The 21,415-nt window shown below is 53.5% G+C and overlaps 6 protein-coding genes across 6 annotated transcripts; 3 read left to right on the forward strand and 3 right to left on the reverse strand.

The window, feature by feature from the left end:
* Positions 1-819: 819 nt before the first annotated feature.
* V2A60_005370 (leucine-rich repeat domain-containing protein) lies at positions 820-3,417 on the forward strand (the record flags this gene model as incomplete). The annotated part of the gene is made up of 2 exons (XM_083256682.1): positions 820-852; positions 922-3,417. The coding sequence occupies 2 exons, from the start codon at positions 820-822 to the stop codon at positions 3,415-3,417; spliced, it is 2,529 nt and encodes an 842-aa protein (XP_083112808.1).
* Positions 3,418-5,464: 2,047 nt separating this feature from the next.
* Positions 5,465-9,076, forward strand: V2A60_005371 (PHD-zinc-finger like domain-containing protein; the record flags this gene model as incomplete). The annotated part of the gene is made up of 1 exon (XM_083256683.1): positions 5,465-9,076. The coding sequence occupies one exon, from the start codon at positions 5,465-5,467 to the stop codon at positions 9,074-9,076; it is 3,612 nt and encodes a 1,203-aa protein (XP_083112809.1).
* Positions 9,077-13,826: 4,750 nt separating this feature from the next.
* On the forward strand, positions 13,827-14,988 carry V2A60_005372 (type 1 serine/threonine-protein phosphatase catalytic subunit GLC7; the record flags this gene model as incomplete). The annotated part of the gene is made up of 4 exons (XM_083256684.1): positions 13,827-14,006; positions 14,119-14,520; positions 14,581-14,909; positions 14,973-14,988. The coding sequence occupies 4 exons, from the start codon at positions 13,827-13,829 to the stop codon at positions 14,986-14,988; spliced, it is 927 nt and encodes a 308-aa protein (XP_083112810.1).
* Positions 14,989-15,489: 501 nt separating this feature from the next.
* V2A60_005373 (Rdx family-domain-containing protein) lies at positions 15,490-16,294 on the reverse strand (the record flags this gene model as incomplete). The annotated part of the gene is made up of 2 exons (XM_083256685.1): positions 15,490-15,855; positions 16,196-16,294. 2 exons carry the CDS (start codon positions 16,292-16,294, stop codon positions 15,490-15,492), a joined length of 465 nt encoding a protein of 154 aa, XP_083112811.1.
* A 1,319-nt stretch (positions 16,295-17,613) lies between these two features.
* On the reverse strand, positions 17,614-17,954 carry V2A60_005374 (guanine nucleotide-binding protein subunit gamma; the record flags this gene model as incomplete). Its single annotated transcript, XM_083256686.1, has 2 exons — positions 17,614-17,734; positions 17,797-17,954. 2 exons carry the CDS (start codon positions 17,952-17,954, stop codon positions 17,614-17,616), a joined length of 279 nt encoding a protein of 92 aa, XP_083112812.1.
* Positions 17,955-20,260: 2,306 nt separating this feature from the next.
* V2A60_005375 (ubiquitin-related domain-containing protein) lies at positions 20,261-20,878 on the reverse strand (the record flags this gene model as incomplete). The annotated part of the gene is made up of 1 exon (XM_083256687.1): positions 20,261-20,878. One exon carries the CDS (start codon positions 20,876-20,878, stop codon positions 20,261-20,263), a length of 618 nt encoding a protein of 205 aa, XP_083112813.1.
* Between the last annotated feature and the right edge of the window lie 537 nt (positions 20,879-21,415).

Below are 21,415 nucleotides of genomic sequence, written 5' to 3' on the forward strand. Positions count from 1 at the left end.
CTTCCTTACTCAGCTGTCCAGTATCCTATCCGTCCAGTCATCTTTTCCCTCTCAGACGGATGTCTTCCTCTCTCCCTTCTCCAGGCAAGGTACGTTCTTTGGCCTTTGTTCTTTCTTTCTTGTTCTTGACTTGCTATTTGACTTCTCTTTATGCTCTTTGCCTTTCTCTTTCAACTTTGCCGCTTTGCATATCGTGAAAAACCGTTGCTATTGTGTATCCGCCACATCTCGACACCGTGATGATCCTCGAGTCCACACCCTTGGTGCAGCATTTTTTTTTTCAACGCCCGCTCATTTCTGTTGCCTTGCCCTCGTTTGTGCTCGAGTCCATGACCAGACACACATGCAGCCTCTCTTTCCCTCTTGCAGACGCAATTAGCCCCCCTCGCTGTTTTCGCTTACCGCCCTCTGGTCGCCCCCTTGTATCCTCTCTCGCAGCATGTCCCATGAAACACTTGTGTCCGCGCATGCGTGTCCTGCATCCGCTTCGTCTGTACTGGGACAACCGCTTGCGCTGCTCGGCAAATCCTTCTCGTCACCGCCCCGGTCGGCTCAGGAACCACGCCTTGTTGCAGAACATGCGGCTTTTCTTGTCATACCAACCTTCATGGCTAGCTAACATTGATCTCGTTGTCTAGGTTGGCGTTGCCTTCTAAGCCTGCGGTCGATCGGTTCCTGCACGTCGAACCGGACAAGTACGCGAGTTAAAACTACTGGTCTCGCGATCCCGACCTCCTCACACACGTTCCTTGTCCCCGCGGTTCGCATCTATACTCTCTCATACGTTTCTCCTGGTCTATACTATCATTTTCCGCCAAGATGGACTCTGAAGACGGTGAATTCTTCATCAAAGTACGCTGCCTTCCCGACCCGACAGCGGTTCCCCCCTCGATGTCAATACATACTTACCTTACCCCATAGCAACTTGCCACTTTCGTGCGCACCCATGAAAAAGCTCTCGCCAATGCTCTACAGTTTCAACGCCAGAGCCGCCACAGACCCTCCCAGAGCACCAGTGCCGCGACCCTTCCGCCGCTGCCTGTAGTCTCGGAGCGCCCCTCCACGTCCTCTTCCACTACAGGTTCTCTCGCTGCTGCTCTATCGCTCGGTAACCTTAGTTTCACCTCGCATAATGTTAAGTCTGCAAAGCTTGCCTTGACACCCCACCATCTTTTCTATCTTCTCTCTCGTTTCGAGGACCTTGGAATATCCGTTGGACCCATGAAGATTCGTCTGGAGAATCTGCACGACAGCGCCTCTTCCGCCAACTACGTATCCTTCCTCAGCGGCTCGAACCAGCGTTCCAGGACCCGTAGCACGGATGCCACCTCCATCCATTCCGTTTCCAGCGTCAGAAGTGTCATGTCCGGCATGTCTTCACTGTGGGCAAGCCTAGGTATCGGATCCAGCATTTCAGCTGCTCGGACTGAGCGTCAAAAGGCTGCCCTCGAGGCCGACATGAAATATCTCTACTCTGCTTTCACCAAGATTCCCTGCCTGAAACTGGCCCCTGACTGGCGAGCCCGACTAATCCGTGGATACGAGGAGTTTCCTTTTGACTCAGCCGTTCCCCTTTACGCTTTCAAGAACCTCCAAGCCCTGGAGGTCAACAGTATCGACTTTCGCCAGTTCTTTGGATGGGACCGCATGGCCGACCAGCTGCGATCGCTGACTCTCAGACACGCCGGCATCGAGGACCCTGCCGATATTCTCATCGACATTGTTCTGGATGACATGGACAAGCGACGACGTCGCACCTCCAAGGCCCAATCGTCGCCTACAACGACGTGGGGGGCCAACAGTCCCCGTCGCAGCCCGTCTTTGGTTCACCCGGAACTCTCCCGCTCGGCTTCTCTCCCGTGCTCTTCGGATCCCCGTGCCGCCTTGGCCGATCTTCGAATTGGCTCACTCACCCCTCCCGACGCATCAGATATCCCTACGAGTCCCAAGAGCCGACCCATTCTCAATAGGAAGGAGAGCGAGGACTATTCCAAGTCTCCCACCAAGTCCCCGGCAAAGTTTTCACGGCCTCGCAGCATCTCCCCGTCGAGACCTACCACGTCCCGCACCAACACCCGCAATTCCCAGAGAATCACTCGATCCGGCTCTGGCAGCTCCCACTCCAGCCTCTCGGAGTCCTGGTATCATCACCACACCCGCGGCAGCTCCGGCAACCTGCTCGCCATGGGGATTCTGCCTGCCTCCAAGTGGAGATTTCTACGTCATCTCAGCTTGGCCGATAATGCCATGACTACTATCCCTCCCACCAGTCTCGCCCCGCTTTCCAACACCCTTTACTCCCTCGACCTCTCTTCCAACCTTTTCAACCAGGTCCCGGAAAGCCTTGCCACTCTCACCGCACTGCGAGCTCTGAATCTTTCCCACTGCATGATAGACTCACTCCACTCTCTAACTCGCAATCCACTTCCTGCCATCACGGCCCTCAACCTGCGAGCCAACCGTCTCCAGTCGCTGGCTGGCATCGAGCGGCTATATCCTCTTGAGCGTCTAGACCTGCGTGACAACCGTCTCGGAGATCCCAAGGAACTGGCAAGACTAACTGGCATCCCGGAAATTCGGGAGATTTGGGTTGAAGGCAACCCTTTCACTCGTGTATACAAGGACTACCGCGTCACCATCTTCAATCTGTTCCGCGCAACCCCCGGTTACACTGAAGATGTCATGATCGATGGCAACGGGCCGACGTATGCCGAAAAACGCCTACTTACCGAGCGCGTCCCGATCCCAGACTCAGTTCCTGTTGTAAAGCCCGCCCCGGTAGTGGTACCCGCGGTAGACATTAGCAAACCCGCCGTTATCCAGGGCCCAAGAGAGCCGGCGGTCCTTCGCAAGGAGCGCCCCGTTGCAAAGGCAGTCACGAGCGAAGCCAGCAGCAGTTCCCGCCGCCGTCGAAAGACACCCAAACGGAGAATTGTTGACCTGGCTACTCGCGACGGCTCGCCCCTGCCTGTTGCATCTGAAGGGCCTGCTGATAAGTCGAGCGGCACAACTACTGCCGCTGTCACGAAGGCGGACGATGGCAATCCAGACATGTCCCCAAAACGTCAGCTTTTGCCCCCAGTAGTCCTGTCCCCTCACCAGAGTGAGTTCGCACCGATCCTCTCTACTCAGGCCACAATTCGGCAAGTAGAATCGCAGCCGGACAGAAGTGGAGACAGCGAATGGACACCGCCAAGTGACTGGGATGCCAGCGGTGATTATTATCGTCGCAAAATTGAGGCTCTCCGAAACACGGTCGGAGAAGGGTATTTGAGTGCACTCAGCGAGGAGAGCTGGGAATCTACTCATGGGTTTGACGTGACTGGCTTGTCCAATGTTGCTTCGCTTCGTGCTGGTCACCTACCCCATCATGTACCTGCCGTCCAGGCCGTTCACAGTGGACGCACACTGGGCTAGCGGGCACATAGCATTGCTTGCTTGAAACAAAGCAAAATACGAAGATGATACCCCTTTGATACCCCTTCGTGTTTTTTCTTTCTTTTTCTTTCCTTTTCTTTTTCATTTTTCGCTGTCGATTGTCTGCGACGAGGGTTGCACCAGCTGCATTTTGCGTTGGCATACCCGTTGAGTCGCTTTTGTTTTGCATTTGTTGCTGTGATTACATGTGGCGAGAGGTGTGTGTTGCATGCTGTCAGTTTCCTGTTCGGTGCTTGCTTTCTTGCGCTTGTGATTTGCTATTCCCTGACTCGTGTTTATCGATTGCTTGGTTGTCCTTCGACACATGCATAGCATTGGCGTTACCTGGAATGTGTGACATTTGCTACCGTTTTCTCTTTGTTCTCTTGCATTTATATTGTAGTCGCTTTGACTGTTGACGGATTCCCTTATCTATATCTGCGTTGACAATGTTCTTTAATCTGACAAAGCAAAGTTGACTTGATTTTGATTTTGATTTTTTTGCTTGCCTGGTTGGCTGGATCTGAAAAAGGGTTTTTGTCGATTTGGCGTACAGTGTTTGCGACACGGGTGCAAGTAGAACCTGGGAACCCCGGCCAGATATTCGTCCTGGCCGTACTAATTAACTGTCTTGGCTCTTCTTTGACTTCGAATGCGCGCTTGCCGTGCCGTGAACTGTGACTGGCAAGAGTGGCATGGACGGAAAGAGGGCCAACAACATCTTGGGGCAACTGGCGCCTTTTGTATGTAAGCTCAAGCAAAATCTCGAACCTGAAATTGCGGTGAGATTCGGACGAGTGAGCCTAGTCAGGGTTTGTTGGGCAAACCAATTGTATCAGCCCGACCCAACCTCTACGCTTCCACACGCTACTCCTAATGCATAACGAGCTTTTTCTTTGTCTAGCGATTGACTTGTACCAATTACCAGATTATGGGTCAATGCATCCATGTGCGATGTAACTTGTGCGGGGTGAGGTGAAGCGAGGGCACGGCTCTGGAAAGCTACCTCTGCAGTACCCAGATGTCGAAGCGAATACTTGTTGGCTTGAATGCAACTGTCCGGGAACGACACATCAACGCGCCTTGCAAATAATGTGAATAGATATGACGCCTGGCACTCCGCGCTGGCCTCCACTATCGTCGCCAGCTTGGAAGACGAATGGGGGGGCGTACTGAAGTGCGCGACTCAAATGCAGCAAACGGGAGCGAGGGGTGGGAAAAAAAACCCCTCCCTTTGGACCCTGAAAATCTATCCATTGGTGACAAGAGCTCCTCGGTTCAGCCTTGACGCAGGACAGCCGCCGCCTACCCACAAGAGCGAGTGTGCCGGCCCATTTGTTCGACCTTTCTGGAGTTCTTTTGGACGCAGACACACCCCAGAATTCGGCTGTGCATGACAGATCTGGCGCTAAGCCGAGTGGAGGCTAGGGTCGAGGGGTCGTGAAGCTGCTGACTAAGGCACCGTCCTTTTTCGTGAGGGAACAGGGCGGCCAGCTTTCGCAGGGTAGACAAGGGCCCGTGCACGGGGCGACCTTCTTTCCACGCGTTGGCCTGTTTTTGCGCACAAGGAAAACGCTCTCTACGGCGCCACGGACAAGGGATGCACGGTTGCTGATAAGACGAGGCGATCTGGACACGGCTACACGTTCGAATCGATCCCCTTGTTGGATGCGTCCTGTCGTTTAAGGAGCTGACCTCTACACGTCGTGGCGCACCTCTTTCCTCTTCCCCCCCCCTTCCCTCGGAATACGGCCCTCTCGACTCTTCTGTCCGCGCCACGGGCCCAGCATCACGCACGCCAACGCAAATGGTTGCCCAGTCTGCCGCTCAAGACGGGCCTTGCGTGTGCTGAAGCAACCATACCCTCGTTTCTACCTCCCGCGCCGACAGATGGCAACTTTTGCCCTTGACTCTCAATAACCATACGCGAAACGCGAACTACGCCACCTCCCTTCCTTCCCGACATCGATCCCGACCGAATTAGATCACAAACACAGTAAACACACGCACACACACAAACACATATATCTACTTTCATTTGGCTCAAATGGCATCACCTGTGGTCACACCGCAGAATCCCGCGCCTAGACGGCGCGGCCGGCCCCCCGGTACCACCAATGCGGTACGTGCTGCCCGCGCGGCCGAGGCGGCTCGTCTAGCCGAGCTAGGGCAGACCGCTTCGGCGCGAAAGCGGCGCTACGTACCCGGAGGACCCGGCGGCGGTGGTAGATATGTCGACCCGGACAGCGCTTTGGGCGCAAGCACGCCGAGGACGGGTGCCGCACCGTCCTCGCGCCGCCGTGCGGCATCTAGTCGGGACATCTCCTACGCCGTCTCACCTGTGCCGCTGCCGCGTCGCGATCGTAGCACCCGCACGCGGGCTACGGCCGGTGACGATTTTGAAGAGATTGAATGGGGCTCCGCCGCAGCTGTTGCCGCGTCCGTCAAGCAGGCTGAGGACTATAAACCCCGGGAGGAGCGCAGCTGGGAGGAATTCCATCCGAATCTCGATATTGGGCAGCGCTTCGTCGTCTTCTCCGCTGACGAGGTCGACGGCGTCCTGGGAGCACACGACACACCAAGCACGCCGTCTAGACAGACACCTGGCATACCACTCAATGGGACGCTGACACCCTCACGACATATGAACCCCGTCTCCACGGGCAACACACCGAATCCGCAGCCGCAATTCGATACCAACAGTCAACCCGATTCACAATCGGCAGCAGGCACAATGACGCCCTCTCGACGCTCAAGAAGGACGGTGCGCGAGTCTGTCTCGTTTTACGGCCTGCGAGCCACACCCATGATGGAGACGCCACGGACGCCGCGGATACTGCCCATTTCGAATCAAACACCAAAAGAGCGGCTCGATCTCAAGCAGCCGACTTTCCGCAAGACCAACCGCATAGAGCTTTTTGAGAGCAAGACGTTTGGGCAGGCCCGTTACGTCGACAAGGCCATGAGTAATGTAGGATATCAAGAAAGTGACCATTTTCCACGACCCGATGAGACGTTGCTGCGCGCTATTGACATTGGCGCAGAGGACGATGCGGAGCAATCGTTGGGTTTAATACCGAGTAAATCGGAGGAGCACAGCAGCAGCAGTCATGCGCCGCACGTACAGAAGCTGGGACGTGTCGAGTACGACATGGACGAGCAGGACGACATGTGGCTGGAGCACCACAATGCACAGCGCAAGCAGGCCGACCTGGAACCCATCACCCGTGAGGTGTTTGAGATTACCATGACCAAGATCGAAAAAGAGTGGCATGCGCTCGAGCGGCGCATTCCCAAGCCGAACCCCAAGCCACCGCAGACGCACCGCCCACGGTCAAGCTCGGCAGCGGCGGTGAACGGCGAGATTCAAAGCGGCGGTGGCGGCGGCGGTGGCGGCGGAGATGAACCAGATAGCAAGTGTGTCATCTGCGATGACGGCGACTGCGAGAACACTAACGCGATCGTGTTTTGTGACGGGTGCAACCTGGCCGTCCACCAAGAGTGCTACGGAGTGCCGTTCATCCCCGAAGGCCAGTGGCTCTGTCGAAAGTGCCAGCTGTGCGGGCGTGGCGTGCCTACCTGCATCTTTTGCCCTAATACGGACGGTGCATTTAAGCAGACAAACTCGTCGAAATGGGCACATTTGTTATGTGCCATGTGGATTCCCGAGATTTCGCTCGGCAACCACACATTCATGGAGCCCGTGATGGACGTCGAAAAGGTGCCCAAGACGCGATGGAAACTTAACTGCTACATCTGCCGGCAGAAGATGGGCGCGTGCATTCAGTGCAGTAACAAGAACTGCTATCAGGCCTTTCATGTTACCTGTGCCCGGCGGTCGCGCCTCTATCTCAAGATGAAGACGAGCCACGGCGCGCTTGCCGTGCTCGATGGCAGCATGGTTCTCAAGGCGTTCTGCCATAACCACTGCCCGCCAGATTATACGATAGAAAATAATGTTCACCAGGCCACCCGCGCGGCGAAGAAGTTTTATAAACGAAACATGCGCGGCCGGATCTGGGCCGACAACCAGGCCATGGCGAATGTTCTCGCTACCCAGCATAGAGTTGCGATCACAGAACATCCTGCCAACGAGAGCCAAATAGCAGGCGCCAAGAACTCGGCCGTCCTCGGCAACGGTGCCGATGAACGCACTGGGCAGGGCCAGCCCCCCAAGAACCTGTGGAAACTGCCCTCCGGCGCACCGATTATCCCGCAAGCCGTGTATGATGTGGTGGAAGCCTCGATCCAGCGATTCCCGTTCCGGAAGCGCAAGGACTTCTTGGGTGAGGCCTGTCGGTACTGGACTCTGAAGCGCGAGGCGCGCCGCGGAGCGGCTCTGTTGAAGCGGCTACAGTTGCAGATGGAGGCATTCTCGTCCATGGAGTTGACTAGGCGTGACTTTGTGTCGATGGGCCCCAACGGCAGGACGCGGCTGGCGCGGCGGGTCGAGTTTGCTGAGAACATACTCAAGGATCTGGAGTGGCTCAAGGAGCTATCTCAAGATATCGTGCGGCGTGAGGAACTTCGCGTGGAAGCTGTCGAGCTGGAAACTGACTTTGTGGACGAGTGCTACTTTCCTGTAGCGAAACTGCTTGAGCCTGCGATTGAAAAGGCAATCTCACTTGACAAAGAGCTGTTCGAGGAGGGTCTCGAGAGCGTCACGGAGCGCGTCGAGCGACGGCACTATACAACTGTCATGCTATTCGCTCAGGATCTCTGCGAGGTGATTAGCAAGGGCATCCGCACGCCGCCAGCGGAGGTGCCCGACGATGAAAGCACCTCAGGCTCGCGTTTCGAAGGCGCGGCCGCATCGCTATCGAAGCCCAGCTTTGCCGATATTCGCGAGCGACGCAAACTGGGCAAGCGAATACTGAAGAGCGTGCAGCCCTTTTTAGAAGCCGCCGTCAGAGTCGAGGCCGAAATCAGCAACAAGCCGCCAGAACCGCTGGTGACAGAGTTGGAATCTCTCATCGAAGCGAGCCTGGACACGACAAAGCCAGCCGAGACGAGTCAAGATGTTGTAATGGCTGACGCAGTGAGCGCAACTGAGATTACAGTCAAGGGCCCAGCGGACGGTAATGCTGCTGCTTATGCTGACGCAGATGCTATGGACACGGCTGAGGACGATGTTGTACATGATCATATCGAGGTGGACACATCAGGCCTGGGCATAGTCGATACGACGGCGCTGACGGCCGCCAAGTCCGACAAGAACCTAAAAGCGGCAACACGAGGAGTTGGCTCGTCCTCTGCGTCGCCAGACGACGGCGGCGACTATAGTGTACTGAGACAGCCACAGGAGGGACCGCCCACCCCGCCACAATCAAACGGCAGCCTAGGTCGGGATCCCACAGACCCGCTGACTGAAGGCGGCGTCCTGTGGCACCTCAAGTGCTTTGAGCCGCGGGGCACGTCGGCGCTACTGGAGCACACGCCGGCCGCTGCGGCCCCTGGCGGCTTCGACGCGGCGAGGCTGCTGAGCGAGGACCTAACAGACCTCGATGAGGTGGAGCTCAAGGGCCTGGGCGCCGACGGCAGCGCCCTGACGGTTGGCGTCGAGGAGGAGGAGGAGGAGGAGGAAGAGGAGGAACCCGTGGCCAAGGCGGCCAAGACGAGTGAGACACGCGCGCGTCGGGTGTCGGGCCGACGACGATGATTGATATAGCGATGAAGAGCATGACATGGCAAGCTGGCCATGTTGAAGAGCAATCACTGTACCACTACTCCATACGCACTACTAGTGACCCACGATTGTCAATCTTGGGTTTTTTTTTACTTTCGCCGTTTTCACGTTGGCAAGGATATAAGCATCAAAGATGTGCTTACGGTGGCGTTGACATGGGATTTTCGTTTTATTATCCCTTACTACCTAGCTGTTTTGTTCTATACTGTGGCGTGGACTGGCATCCTTGAACAAGCTGCATTCGTTTTGTCGGTCACATTGCTGTGGCCGATTCTCATTTAATATATGCACCATTTTACTTTATTTTTCTTTAAATCATTCGTTGCTGCCCGCACTGAATGGGCAGGAAAGCCTGCTAGTTTACTTTTTTTTTTTCTCAGTTTGCCCTCTTCTCCTTTTTTTTTTCCTTTTCCCCTTTTTTTTTCGCTTGACACAATCGTTCATGTACATATATATGTGTCTGTGTATCTACATATCATGCAGTGCATCTAAAGTAGGGGACTGGAATTCCTTTTCAATGGAACAAGACGTGCAAAGATGATGCGATGATGCGCAGAAGCAGAGTCGAAAATAGGGATATGGCTCTTTTTTGAACAAAATAAATGGATTTTGTTTGAAAAGAAAAAAGAAGAAGAGAAAAAAAAACCTGTTGGCTTGCCCTCTTCCTCCACAAGTTTATGCGTGACAGGCTGGCGAGGCCAAAAGTGGTAAGCCGAAAAAAGGTGAGTGAGCAAGAGGGCAGGTATCACGAGCTCCAGTCGGCATGCAGGTAATATATGCAGGCGGGCTTTCGTTCTTCTTCATTGGTTCTGATCAACTCTATTTGCTGAGGCCACGATGGGGGGCTGGGCGCAGCGATGGCCGCATGTGCCTCTCTGCCTCGGATCGTGCATGTATAACTTTGGCCTGCTGCCATTTTCTTCTTTCGCATCTCTCTCTTTTGGTGTCGAATACCTGGTTGAATGACTCGCTGGACGCTGGTTGGACCTTTGAAGGGCCATGAAAGATTTTCCATTGCAAGTGAGGTAATCACACAGCAATTTTGTGAGCCTTTCTCTTCTTTGGGCTGGCTTGTGGGAATTGCGGTGTCCACGTCGGATCAGGATCCGGACTCGCGCGCGTCCCGTCGGGTTCTATTACAAGCACTTCCCGATCTATTACTCAGTACATACGTTCTACGTACTCCGTACCTGTAGCTGCGTGCCCGGTTGCAAGGTTTCCGGTTGCAAGGTTGAATAAGCTCACAGAGAATGCACGCAAGGTTGAAAGCTTTGGCCCCTGACGGGAGGGGCTGTTGGGCATCTACAAGATGACAGGTGCAGGGGTGTCGATGCTCCTCCCCGGCAACCATGGTAAGAGAAGACGGGAGAGGGGAGTGATGATAGCTGCCCAAAGCAAAAGGGATACGGCGAAAAAAAAAAGAAACTTTTGACAGGCGTAGAGACGACAGACACGGCCAGAGCGACTAAGTAGATGAGCGAAATGACTTGGTTGGGCACTTGAGAAGCAAGGGGTTTCAGGGTACCACACTCCATGACGCAACATCAGCGGAAAGAGATTTCGTGCAAGTGATGGAGGAGGCGAGGCGGTGGGAAGTGCACACAGATTAAATCGTATCCGTACTCCGGACACCTTTGTGAAATGGAGGGGAAAGGGAGTGGATTTTGTCTTGCTGTTCTTGTAAGTTGGTTGGTTACAACGCCTGATGGGCAAATCAACATATGCATTTGAGGCGAAAGAGAGTGAAGATGGAAAAGCAAGAGAAGCAGCAAGGTGACGTACGTGGAGAGAATGACTGGTCCTTGTCACTAGAGTTTGATGCATGTAATGCAGAGGCGGGCCTGGTAGTGGCGTCATACGAGAGCGCCAACATTTTTTTTTTCCAGAAACGAGAGCCATGCCAAAAAGTGTCGCGCGTCGGGTACTAATAGAAGAGTGTACTGGGTGTCTCTCTTGTCACTGCTTCCCGGGAGCGCATGAGGCTGGCAAAGTAAGTACTTAGGGTAGGAGAGGCGGATGCGCGAGGGTTGTGGGATATGTTGGATGAGAGCCCATTACTTAGCAGGGGTTGATAGTGCTTTCAGAGGAAAATCGTCCAAAGAGTTTCCACAATGCAACAGAAGGAAGAGAAAAAGGACCCAAGCGTTCTTTGGTCTTTCATGTTCTTTCGAGGCAACTGCTGGTACGTATTGAATGAAGTAGTATTCCAGGATCTCCAAGCCACACAACTACCAGTACCAGTAAGTACTCCCCCCCTCCACAGCAGGGGCGGGCGCTAAGGTGGGAACGGGGGAGGGGAGGGGCTACGGCCCAGGGGTGGCGGAGAAGGCCTAGATTTATATATTTAGAGAGTTAAATGTTAAGAAAAAAAAGGGTGCGTTCCGGCTATCCGGTGGTTTTTGTCTTGGGTGTGGGCGGCGCAGGGCTGTCATGATAGAGTCGCAAGAGTCAAGGATAGGTACTGAGTAGATGCCGAGGTGATCAGTAGCAGTATGGAGAAAGTTCAAAGAGAGAGGGGAACAGGTGGGAGTATTTTGAGCTGATACCAGTACGTATGTGAACAAAGTCTATTACCAAGGCGACAGTGGTGAGGCTCGCAGTCGGAAAGACGTTGTTGTCGGTGGGACGCAAGAGCAAAAAGAGGTAGGGAGTACGTACGCCCGAGTGGGATGTCGCGTGCCAATCAGGCTACTGATAGAGAAAGATTGGCGGGTAAGCAATTGTCAAGACGAGACATGGATGCTGGGCGCGCAGCAGCGGCGGTCCTTGACGATGCTGGAGGCGAGACACGGAGTTGCATTGACGTCGTGGTGGCGGGCGGCAGAGAGATATGGAGTACCTAGTTAGTGAGTATGGTGGGTGAGTAGGTAGCCAAGTAGCCAAGTGGCTAGTTTGTCAAATCAGGCTACGGCAGAACTACCTAGGACAGAGCGCGGGTAGGTAGATGCTCCGAGGCAGGTTGAGAAGAGGATAGAGCATTGCGGCGGCGAGTACAGGATGATGGGAGAACCTGCTTGCCTGCTTCAGTGATGATGAAGCTGGTTGTTGACATTTGAGGGTATGGACGACGCTAACAAAAAGGACGAGTAATTAAGTAATTAATAAGGATGCCCCAACAAGAGACGGAAAGAGAGGGAAAAGAGAAAGAGAGAGAGAGAGAGCTTCCCTGGTTTCCGTTTCTGCTGCGCCCCCCTCCCCTCCCCTGACCCTGTTACCTGATGCCTGTTTGTTAGCACCCGCACTGCGCAGTGCCGCTGAACCACTAAAAAGGTGTGCTAGCCAAGGTACTTGCCCAGTCTAGTCCACGTAGGTAGGAACCGATGGAGAGGAACAAGTAAGTACCAGTCAGACTCTTGTCCACTCAACCAAGGAAGGAGAAAGGAAGGCAGGTACTTGCTTTGTATCAGTAGGTACACACAGCCATGGCAAGCCTACCTTAGTACCTAGCTATCCAGCAGCCGGGCGCATTGGAGACCAAGGCCAAGGCCAAAAAGGAACAAGTAAAAAAAAAAAAAGACTACTTACTTCCCCCTCCTCCGCAACAGCAACAACTTTTCGTTCCTCTTTTCCCTCCTGCGACACCCAAACGGCGACATTCATCTGTCCTCCCCCAAAGCGACAAAACACGGCGAACGCGTTCATCTTACCAACGCGAGAAACATCCATACCTTTGTCTTTTCTCTCGAGAAAAACAAAGAAGAAGACGTGATCTTGGGTTTTCCTTCTCTCGAAAACCACAGCCCTGGCGACCATTCCACGGAACTACAGGACAAGTTCTTGCTTGTACTGACCTCCTGGCGACCAAGAGAAAAAGCTTGCAACACAACTTGCCTTGTTTGCAGCGAATACATACGGCGAATCGCGGCGAGCTCTCTCAGTTCCCGCTCAACGACGAAGTAAGCGAAAAAAATCTCGACTGCAAAGTTCAGATCAGAGGGAGAAAAAAAAAAGGCACACTGTGTTTCTGAATTATCCTGCTTTGGCGAGCCGTTAGAGCATCCTGTTTGCTCCGCTCTGCTGCTGATTGACTTGACGCGCGCCCTTTTTTTCTTCGCCGTCGTCACTTTTTTTTTTACGAGGTGAGCCCGCCTGTTTTTCACTGCCTGTCGCGCGCCGCTTTGTCCCCCTTCCCCAGCACACACACACACGCTGTGCCACTCGCGCTCTCGCTCTATCTCGCCTCCCCTCCCTGCTCTCGCCCCTCAACACCACGCCATAATTTTTTGCTGCCACCCGTGGCCCTTTTTTTTTTCTTCGCTTGCCAGCTTGTGATTCAGCGGCCCATCATTCGTCTGCAAGTCTTTGCTTCCAGCGACTGCAATTCCATCTGTCCTCCCATATTGCTCTGTCCAGAGGCAACTTTCCAGTTCGCCACATTGCCTATTCTCTCGCCTCCTCTCGCCTCCTTTCACCATTGCCGCTCGCATTGGTAATGCGCTTGCTAACAGACGACGCCTCCTCATCCAGATTGCCACCAAGGCAACTTTTGTCAAGCGCATTTACTGTCCGGCCTGCTCCTCTTGTTGCTGCTGCTATTGCTCCTGCTGCCGACACCCGTGCTCCGCACTTTTGCGATTACACAACCTCCCGGCTCCTCTGCCCCGCCACTCCTCGCACACCGAGCATCGTCATCCCTAGATAGCCCGGCCCTGCCGCGCCGCGTCTGCGTATCCCTCCTCGCTCTCCTCTGCCGGCTACCCCTGGCCATAGGGAACCGACCGCAATGGCCGACCAGCACGATGTCGACCTCGACTCTATAATCGACAGACTTCTCGAAGTCCGAGGCAGCCGCCCCGGCAAGCAGGTCCAGCTCCTCGAGTCCGAGATCCGTTACCTCTGCACCAAGGCTCGCGAGATCTTCATCTCCCAACCTATTCTTCTCGAGCTTGAGGCTCCCATCAAGGTATGCTCATCATTACTCTCCCCAACATTTTTGCCCTGTCTCTCTCTCCTCTTTTCTTCTTGTATCGTCTCAACCCAGCACCTTGCAGCCGACTGATCCGTCCCCCACCTAGATCTGCGGCGATATCCATGGCCAGTACTACGATCTCCTCCGCCTCTTCGAGTACGGCGGCTTCCCTCCCGAGGCCAATTACCTCTTCCTCGGTGACTACGTCGACCGTGGCAAGCAGTCCCTCGAGACCATCTGCCTTCTTCTTGCCTACAAGATTCAGTACCCCGAAAACTTCTTCATCCTCCGCGGCAACCACGAATGCGCCTCCATCAACCGCATCTACGGCTTTTACGACGAGTGCAAGCGCCGCTACAACATCAAGCTTTGGAAGACCTTTACCGACTGCTTCAACTGCCTGCCCATTGCCGCCATCATTGACGAGAAGATCTTCACCATGCACGGTGGTCTCAGCCCTGACCTGAACTCGATGGAGCAGATTCGTCGCGTCATGCGTCCCACTGACGTATGTTGCCGCTCATGCTCGGCTCCTAATCTACACAGAAATGCTAATAATTGTTCCCAGATCCCCGATTGCGGTCTTCTCTGTGATCTCCTCTGGTCTGATCCCGACAAGGACATTACCGGCTGGAGCGAAAACGATCGTGGTGTCTCCTTCACATTTGGCCCAGACGTCGTGTCCCGCTTCCTTCAGAAACACGACATGGATCTCATTTGCCGTGCTCATCAAGTCGTCGAGGATGGCTACGAATTCTTCTCCAAGCGCCAGCTCGTCACTCTCTTTTCTGCGCCCAACTACTGCGGCGAGTTTGACAATGCCGGCGCTATGATGAGTGTCGACGAGAGCTTGTTGTGTTCGTTCCAGATCCTCAAGCCTGCCGAGAAGAAGCAGAAGTGAGTCCTTCCCGCCTCTGCTCACCAATCATCATGTTGCATTGGTTCTAACTATTTTCGCAGGTTTGGCCGTCGCTAAACTAAATCCCGAGTCGCCACTCATGGCATTTGCCGTGATCTCCTGCGCCCGCTTCGATGATGTTGGGTCGCGTCTTCGCCATGACGTCTCCAGCCCCTCACCACCCTCACCCGACTGCAACTCCACGTTGCCGCCACTCGCCGTCTTTTCCTCTAGCTGCCGCGGCATCCCGAGTCTTGGACGTGATCGTCGCCCATGTCCGGATTCCCCATGTCGCCGCTCTATGCCAGAGATGAACCCATGTCGCCAAATGTAACAAAAAAAACCGAAAAAATTCAAATGCTTGATAACGACACGGCTGTTTCTTAGCTTCACTGATATAAAATTCGATAAAACATTATCCATCTAGTCGATGCCTCCACTGTCTTGCTATCTCGCTGTGAATCATGTTTCTGTGCGCTTCCTCCCACCATATCACTGGTAACGCGCGCCTCTGCTTATCTTGATCACTCGATCCGTACGCCTCGAACGTCTCGTAAAAAATCATGTAATTTTGTGTTTCTACTTGCAATCCTCACACTCTTTGCCCGCAACGTTCGTTTCCTTTGTCTCCTTGGTCTCATCCGTCACCGTCGGCGCCGCTGTTGCTGCCGCCGGCGCCGGTTTCGCGTGATCCCTATCCACATGGCCCAAGTCTCTGCCCGGCTCAATCACATCCCTCACCCGCCTCTTGAGCTCCTTGGTCTCTGGAAACCCGCCGTCCACCTTGCGATCCCACAACACCTTTCGCTCGGGCGCCGCAGCCGCGCCGCCGTCATTCGCTTCCGCCTCGTGCTGGATGGTGACGACAAACGTGCCTCCCGTCGACGGTTGCAGGGCGACCTCGCCCAAGCCTGTGGAAAACGTTGAGAGCAACTCCTGCGCGTACTGTGCGAAACCCCCCCAAACACCGTCGAGTGTCAGCATTGTCCTTCTATAAACCCATATTTTCGGTCCAGTTCTCGTTTTCTCTTTTGTCTTTTTTCTCTCTCTCCACTGTGGTTTCAATTTGCTTTTTTTTTTCACCCCCTATGTGTCTTGTACTGTCCAAAAATAAATCAAGGCTGGTCGGCTGGCTGTATGTGTGTGTGTGTGGACAAACAAATGCCAGGCGGCGAGGTGTAAAAAAAGCAAAAAAAAGGCAAAAAAGCAAAACAGAAAGAAGATAGAAAAGACAAAGCGCAAAAATATTGAAAGCGGGAAAAGAAAAAGAAAAGAAAAAACTCACATAGGCGGCGCGCAGTAGCCATTTACACTGCGTGCAAAACTCAATGCTGACGCGGGGCAGCCGCTGTCTCCCTGCTACTGCGTCTTCGTCGGTAGTCATGCTGGCTGCCGCTGTAGTTTTCCCTCTCTCTCTCTCTCTCTCTCTCTCTCTCTCTCTCTTTTCCCTCTGTCCTCTCCCTCTGTAAATCCTGTGCTGTGAGTCTTGACGGTTGGCTGGTTGGCCGGTTGGTGGACCAACAACGGGCGCGGCTCCTGTTTTTTGAAATGATCTTTCCGGAGAAGGGCTTGATAACTGGAAAGAGAAGTGACGATAGGCTGGGGAGAAGAAAAGGCGCGGGCGCGGGCGCGGGCGGGCGGCGGCGGCGGGGGTAAGTTTGCTTTCCCCACACAACCTGAAGAGTAGGTACTTTATCATGTTGTCAAAGGGGGGGCTTCTTTTTTTTTTACCTTTTCTGCGTCTCTTTTTTGCGGGCAAGGAAAGAAGAAAAGAAAGAAAAGCATCATTCATCATACATCATACTATTCCAAGAACCAAACTGTGGCCAATTCCCCTTATCCATTCCAGCCGAGGAGCACGAAAAAAAATGACGACGTAAATCAGGCAATGTGTTATGGACGCAATGTCCACGCGTTAAAGACGAGAGTCATGCCGACGGCCGCGAACCGGCTGCCAATCGCGCAATCGCATAGCATAATCCCATGCGAAGGCCGTACCTGGGCGTCACAGGCCCGTCTTGGGTGGTTGCATTGCGTCTGCAAACAACTACACACAGCATTCGTCTCCATTCTACATGGCATCACGGGCTAGTATGAAGCGACTTTGATGGAAAAGGTAATGTAGATGTGGCCAATAAACCATTCAAAAAAAGGATAGGGCAAGAAATAATACATGCTTAATGATCGGCCTCCCTTGGCCTTAGACCCTCATAAAAGCCTCCCATTCCTCCTCGCCGCTGTCTCTTTTCCGCAGTCGCAGTGAAATACCTGAAAAATAAAGTTATAAAAGACGGATGACAAGATCTACCACAATTAAAAAGAAACACATGTCGTTCAGGTTGCGCAGCTTCTTCCTCCGCCTTCGTCCATGCCCTCTCTGATGTTACAAAGGGGGTGCCAACGCCGAGCCAGAAAAGCCGAAAAAGGAAAAAAAAGAAAAAAAAAAAGAGAAAGCTGTGTGGTGTATATATCTGCCTGTTTCGTTTGGCGGTGGCTTATAAGCAGCGAAGCGAGTACCTCGCGCAGCTCGTTGTTTTCCAGTCGTGGGATATACGCTAATTTCAGGCCTCGATTTCGGTGATGATGATATACCGCGCGCTTCGTGAGCACAAAAAAATCGGCTGGCAAGTTCCTTTTCCTGTAGGATCTCGTGATTCACGAGGCCTTTTTGGTGCACGGCCTCATCCTTTCGATGTGAGCACTTTACATGATTACGCAGCAGCCGCCAGATTGTTGCGGTGCATAGGGATCCTCGCCCTTTGCGACGGAGCCCCAAACTGATGGCACCATGTAATCTCTCGTGCTGTTACAGTAGGCAATGATACTATCAAACATGTCAGCTGTGTCCCTTGCCCGCCACTGTTGAGCAGCTAGATTGGGCCTCACCTTCTCGAAGCAGTGCTGACGGGAATGCGCTCGCGTTCGAGATCCTCGCGTAGACGGTTGTTAAGCTCGGTTAACCTGCGAAGTTTGAGGTCGGCCATAGATTGCTTGGTCTTCCTGAACTGTGCCGTGTCGCCGTCTCTCGTAGCGTACTGAGGCATCGTGGTGGGTGTCGAGGGTCGGCGTCAAGAAATCGCAACGAAATTGGACGGCAAAAATGGTGGGAAAGAAGAAGGCGTCGCGATTTTATGACGTCTTTCGTTCTGTGATGATGGCAACCCCGTTAGTAAACGTCCTCATTCCTCTCTGGTTCGCGATTCGGTGCGCTTGCGTGGGCGGGGAGGAATGGCGATTATCGATGCGTCGAGCTTGTGGCAGCTACAGCGGGTGTGCAACACAGTCAAGATGCTGACAAGTAAAAGGGATGTTGAGTCAATAGAAGCTGCACGTGTTGATTTGATCATGGCAGTCGATGAGAATTATCCGGGAAAGTCATTTCCTGATGTCGTCTCGATTGGCATAGTTGTGGTGTGTCTTTGCGCAGGTGTGTGTCCGAACTCCTGAAAACTCCACCAGGGGCGACCTGCTGTTGGGGCTGACGGGGAGCACAAGACAGAACCCGTCGCGCACGTCTTGCATGAATCGTCGCAATTGAAACAAGAAACGAACTTACAAAGAATCTAAAACGGACTGTGAGAAGCCGGTGCGGGCAGCGACACGACACTGGGACAACAGCAAGACGGCTGAGCAGGGAGGGGCGGCGAGGCGAAGGGGGGGGAGAGAAAAAGAAAGAGGACGCTGGTGCAGGAGGGGAGGAAGAGTAGAGAGAGAGGGAAAGGCGATGAGAGAGGCGGGAAATGGCGATTTGCAAAACGGTCTACATATGATTGGGGAAGAGGCTAGCGGGCTTTTGGCTGTATTATTAGGGGGCATTTGGGGAGCCAGGGAGCTTTAGCGGGGGCCTTATAGGGGGGGCTTATACTTAGGGGGGGGGGGGCTTTTTTGGAGAGAAAAAAAAGAGAGACACACAGCGGACGGCAGCCGAAGTGAGCCTGGTTTGGGGCACCTTGCTTACTTACTTATAAGTAGGTAGGTACTTACTCTGTAAGTAATCCATACCTAAGTACCAAGTATTGCTTCCTCCAAATGTGGTCTAGGTACGGGCAAGTCAAAGTAAGTAAATACTTGGGCGAGTAGGTTCGTAGGTATATGAGGTGTGTTCATGCCTTCCGCAGCCAGTACCTGCAAGAACACGAGGTTCTTCGGCTGCTTGGGGTAAAGAGAACCTCACCAGCTGCCTCATGCCGCATGCCTCCACGGTGGTTCGTGCGTCTGCACTACGGAAATTGGGACGCTGCTAAAAGCCATTGGGGAGCTTGCGAGCTGCTGCACGACAGGCGGACGACAGCCGGCCAAGCTTGAAAAAAAGCGCGCCTTGGTAGGGGTACAGAAACTGGCTAGCTGGCTTTTCGTCGGCGCGTTACTTACTTACCAGTCACTAACTTAGGTACGGAACTACACATAAATATACCGCTGATGAGGTGAGTGGTGAGTTAACAGGTACTCTTGGCACATTAGCAACTTAGGTACTCCCTGAGCCAAGCCTGACCCCTTGGGGGCCTCCTGTACTTACTTAAGTATTTGCGCTATTGGCAAGCGTGGCGCCACCACACAACGTTCCTTCTCAATCCAGCCTCTAGGTACCCACCTAAGTAAGTATCTCCATCCCAAGTAGGTACTGATACTGAGTGAGAAGAACCAGTAAGTACCAGCAGGTACGGATTACGGATTACTTACATTGGTCACAGTCCCCCGGGCCAGCCTTCGCGGTTTACATGGTCCGCAACACTAACATCCAGGTGGTACGTGCTGGTAAAAGAGATGATCTCATGGTTTCTCTGTTTGGAGGGCAATGCATCGATTCGAATAGGAGCTTATATCTGCCGAACCGTCACTGCCGGCACAAAATCTTCTAGGGAGGTAAGTACCTAGGTAGCTTGCTCGCTTGTTCCCTTGCTCCATCCGTCCCGCCACTACCAGTACCACCATCTAACTTAGGCTTGCTTACGGACACAGGCCAGGGAACCATTCCACGCTGCTTTTATGCACCACTCTTGCACATCCTAGTAAAACGACGCACCCTGTGTTATATGCCCACCCATACTTAGCTTTGCATTTCCTTTTACTAGATTGGGGGCTGGCCACAAGCTGCTCGTTGCCTTCATGTCAGAATGATGCAGTCACAGTGCCGCTTGATGCACCTCTGGATAGCTATCCTGGCCAGATCCAAGCGTGATTGACACAGTCCATTCCATCCTGCTCGACGTATTTCACGGGAGTGCGACAATACGTTGTTGGCTGAAAAGACTCTCCCAATTGCCTCCGTTCTAAGCAAGCAGCTGAATCGAGGCTCGGTAACCAGCGTCGAGCATAAAATGTGCATCGCATTGTACAAGCGCCTCTTCATTTAGTCGCCAGTGTCAATCTCTAGATCCAGTTGCACGCCGTTTGAGATTCCGTAGTCGGCCAAGCTGATGGGGTCCTTGAATGGTCGCTCCCCTTGGCGGCGCAGCATGATTTGTCCGGGCTCCCGACCGATGCGTGCTGCAATCATGAGCTTCAGCTGTCCGATTGTGTCGTCAGGCAGACAGGGCACAGCGGTCTTGGTACCGAGCCGGTCATTGATGTGAACCACAATCAGTTCTTTTCCAGCAAGTGACGCGGCTTTTTTCGCCTTCTTTTCTTTCTTTCCGTCGTCGTTTCGCTTCGTTTTGGGTGCTTTGTCATCTGGGCTTCGGCGCCGGTCGTCTTCTCGTCGAGGTGACCTGTTGCGGCGAGGAGAGCGTTCGCGACCCCGATCACGGTTGTCACAATTTCGGTCCCGGTCTCGATAACCTCTGTCGTGCCCGCTGCGATACTCTTGGCGGTCGTTGCGTCTGTCGTCTCGCCGGTCTTCTCGTCGCCTGTCTTCACGATCATCTCTGCCATCACCGGATTTTTTTTCCTTCCATCTGAATCCTCCACTGCCTTTTGGTGCACGGCGAGGCGATCTCGAGCGAGACCTCTGCCGTGAAGAGTCAGCCATGACTATGCAATAACAATGTAGGTCGCACGTGAATGTTCAAGACTGTGTTCAAATGTTCAACAGCTCCAGGCAAAAGCCAGAAAAATGTGTCACGTGATACACGTCCTCCCTCCTTAAAATCGCACAATCGTCACATAAAAAGACAACACCAATACGGCACATCTACCAGTACGACGTACGATAAAGGGGGGAATGATATTGCGATTCATCTCTCCCCTTAGTATTTTGATAAAGAGGGGGAACGTGTTGGCAGCACCAGCTCTCCGTTCTAGCACTACGCAGAGCCAAATCACAATGCCCTAAAATTGAAAGACAATGCTCAAGCCTGCCATTGTAAATACGCGCTCAACTCTGTTTTTGGAGTGTGTCAGACAATTCTCGCAGCGTGAGTCACTAAATGGCCAGCCTTATTTATGATGAGGCAAACTTGTTCCCCCTCGGCGTGCGGCCTTAGAATTCAGTTGCCAGCGTCAGCTCAGAGTCATCGCCTCCGTGACCGAACTGGCCAAGCCACGTGACTCTCCGCGTTCCATAGCC

This window comes from Cordyceps javanica, chromosome 3 (assembly GCF_051103115.1).
Source record: "Cordyceps javanica chromosome 3, complete sequence".
Classification (NCBI taxonomy): domain Eukaryota; kingdom Fungi; phylum Ascomycota; class Sordariomycetes; order Hypocreales; family Cordycipitaceae; genus Cordyceps; species Cordyceps javanica.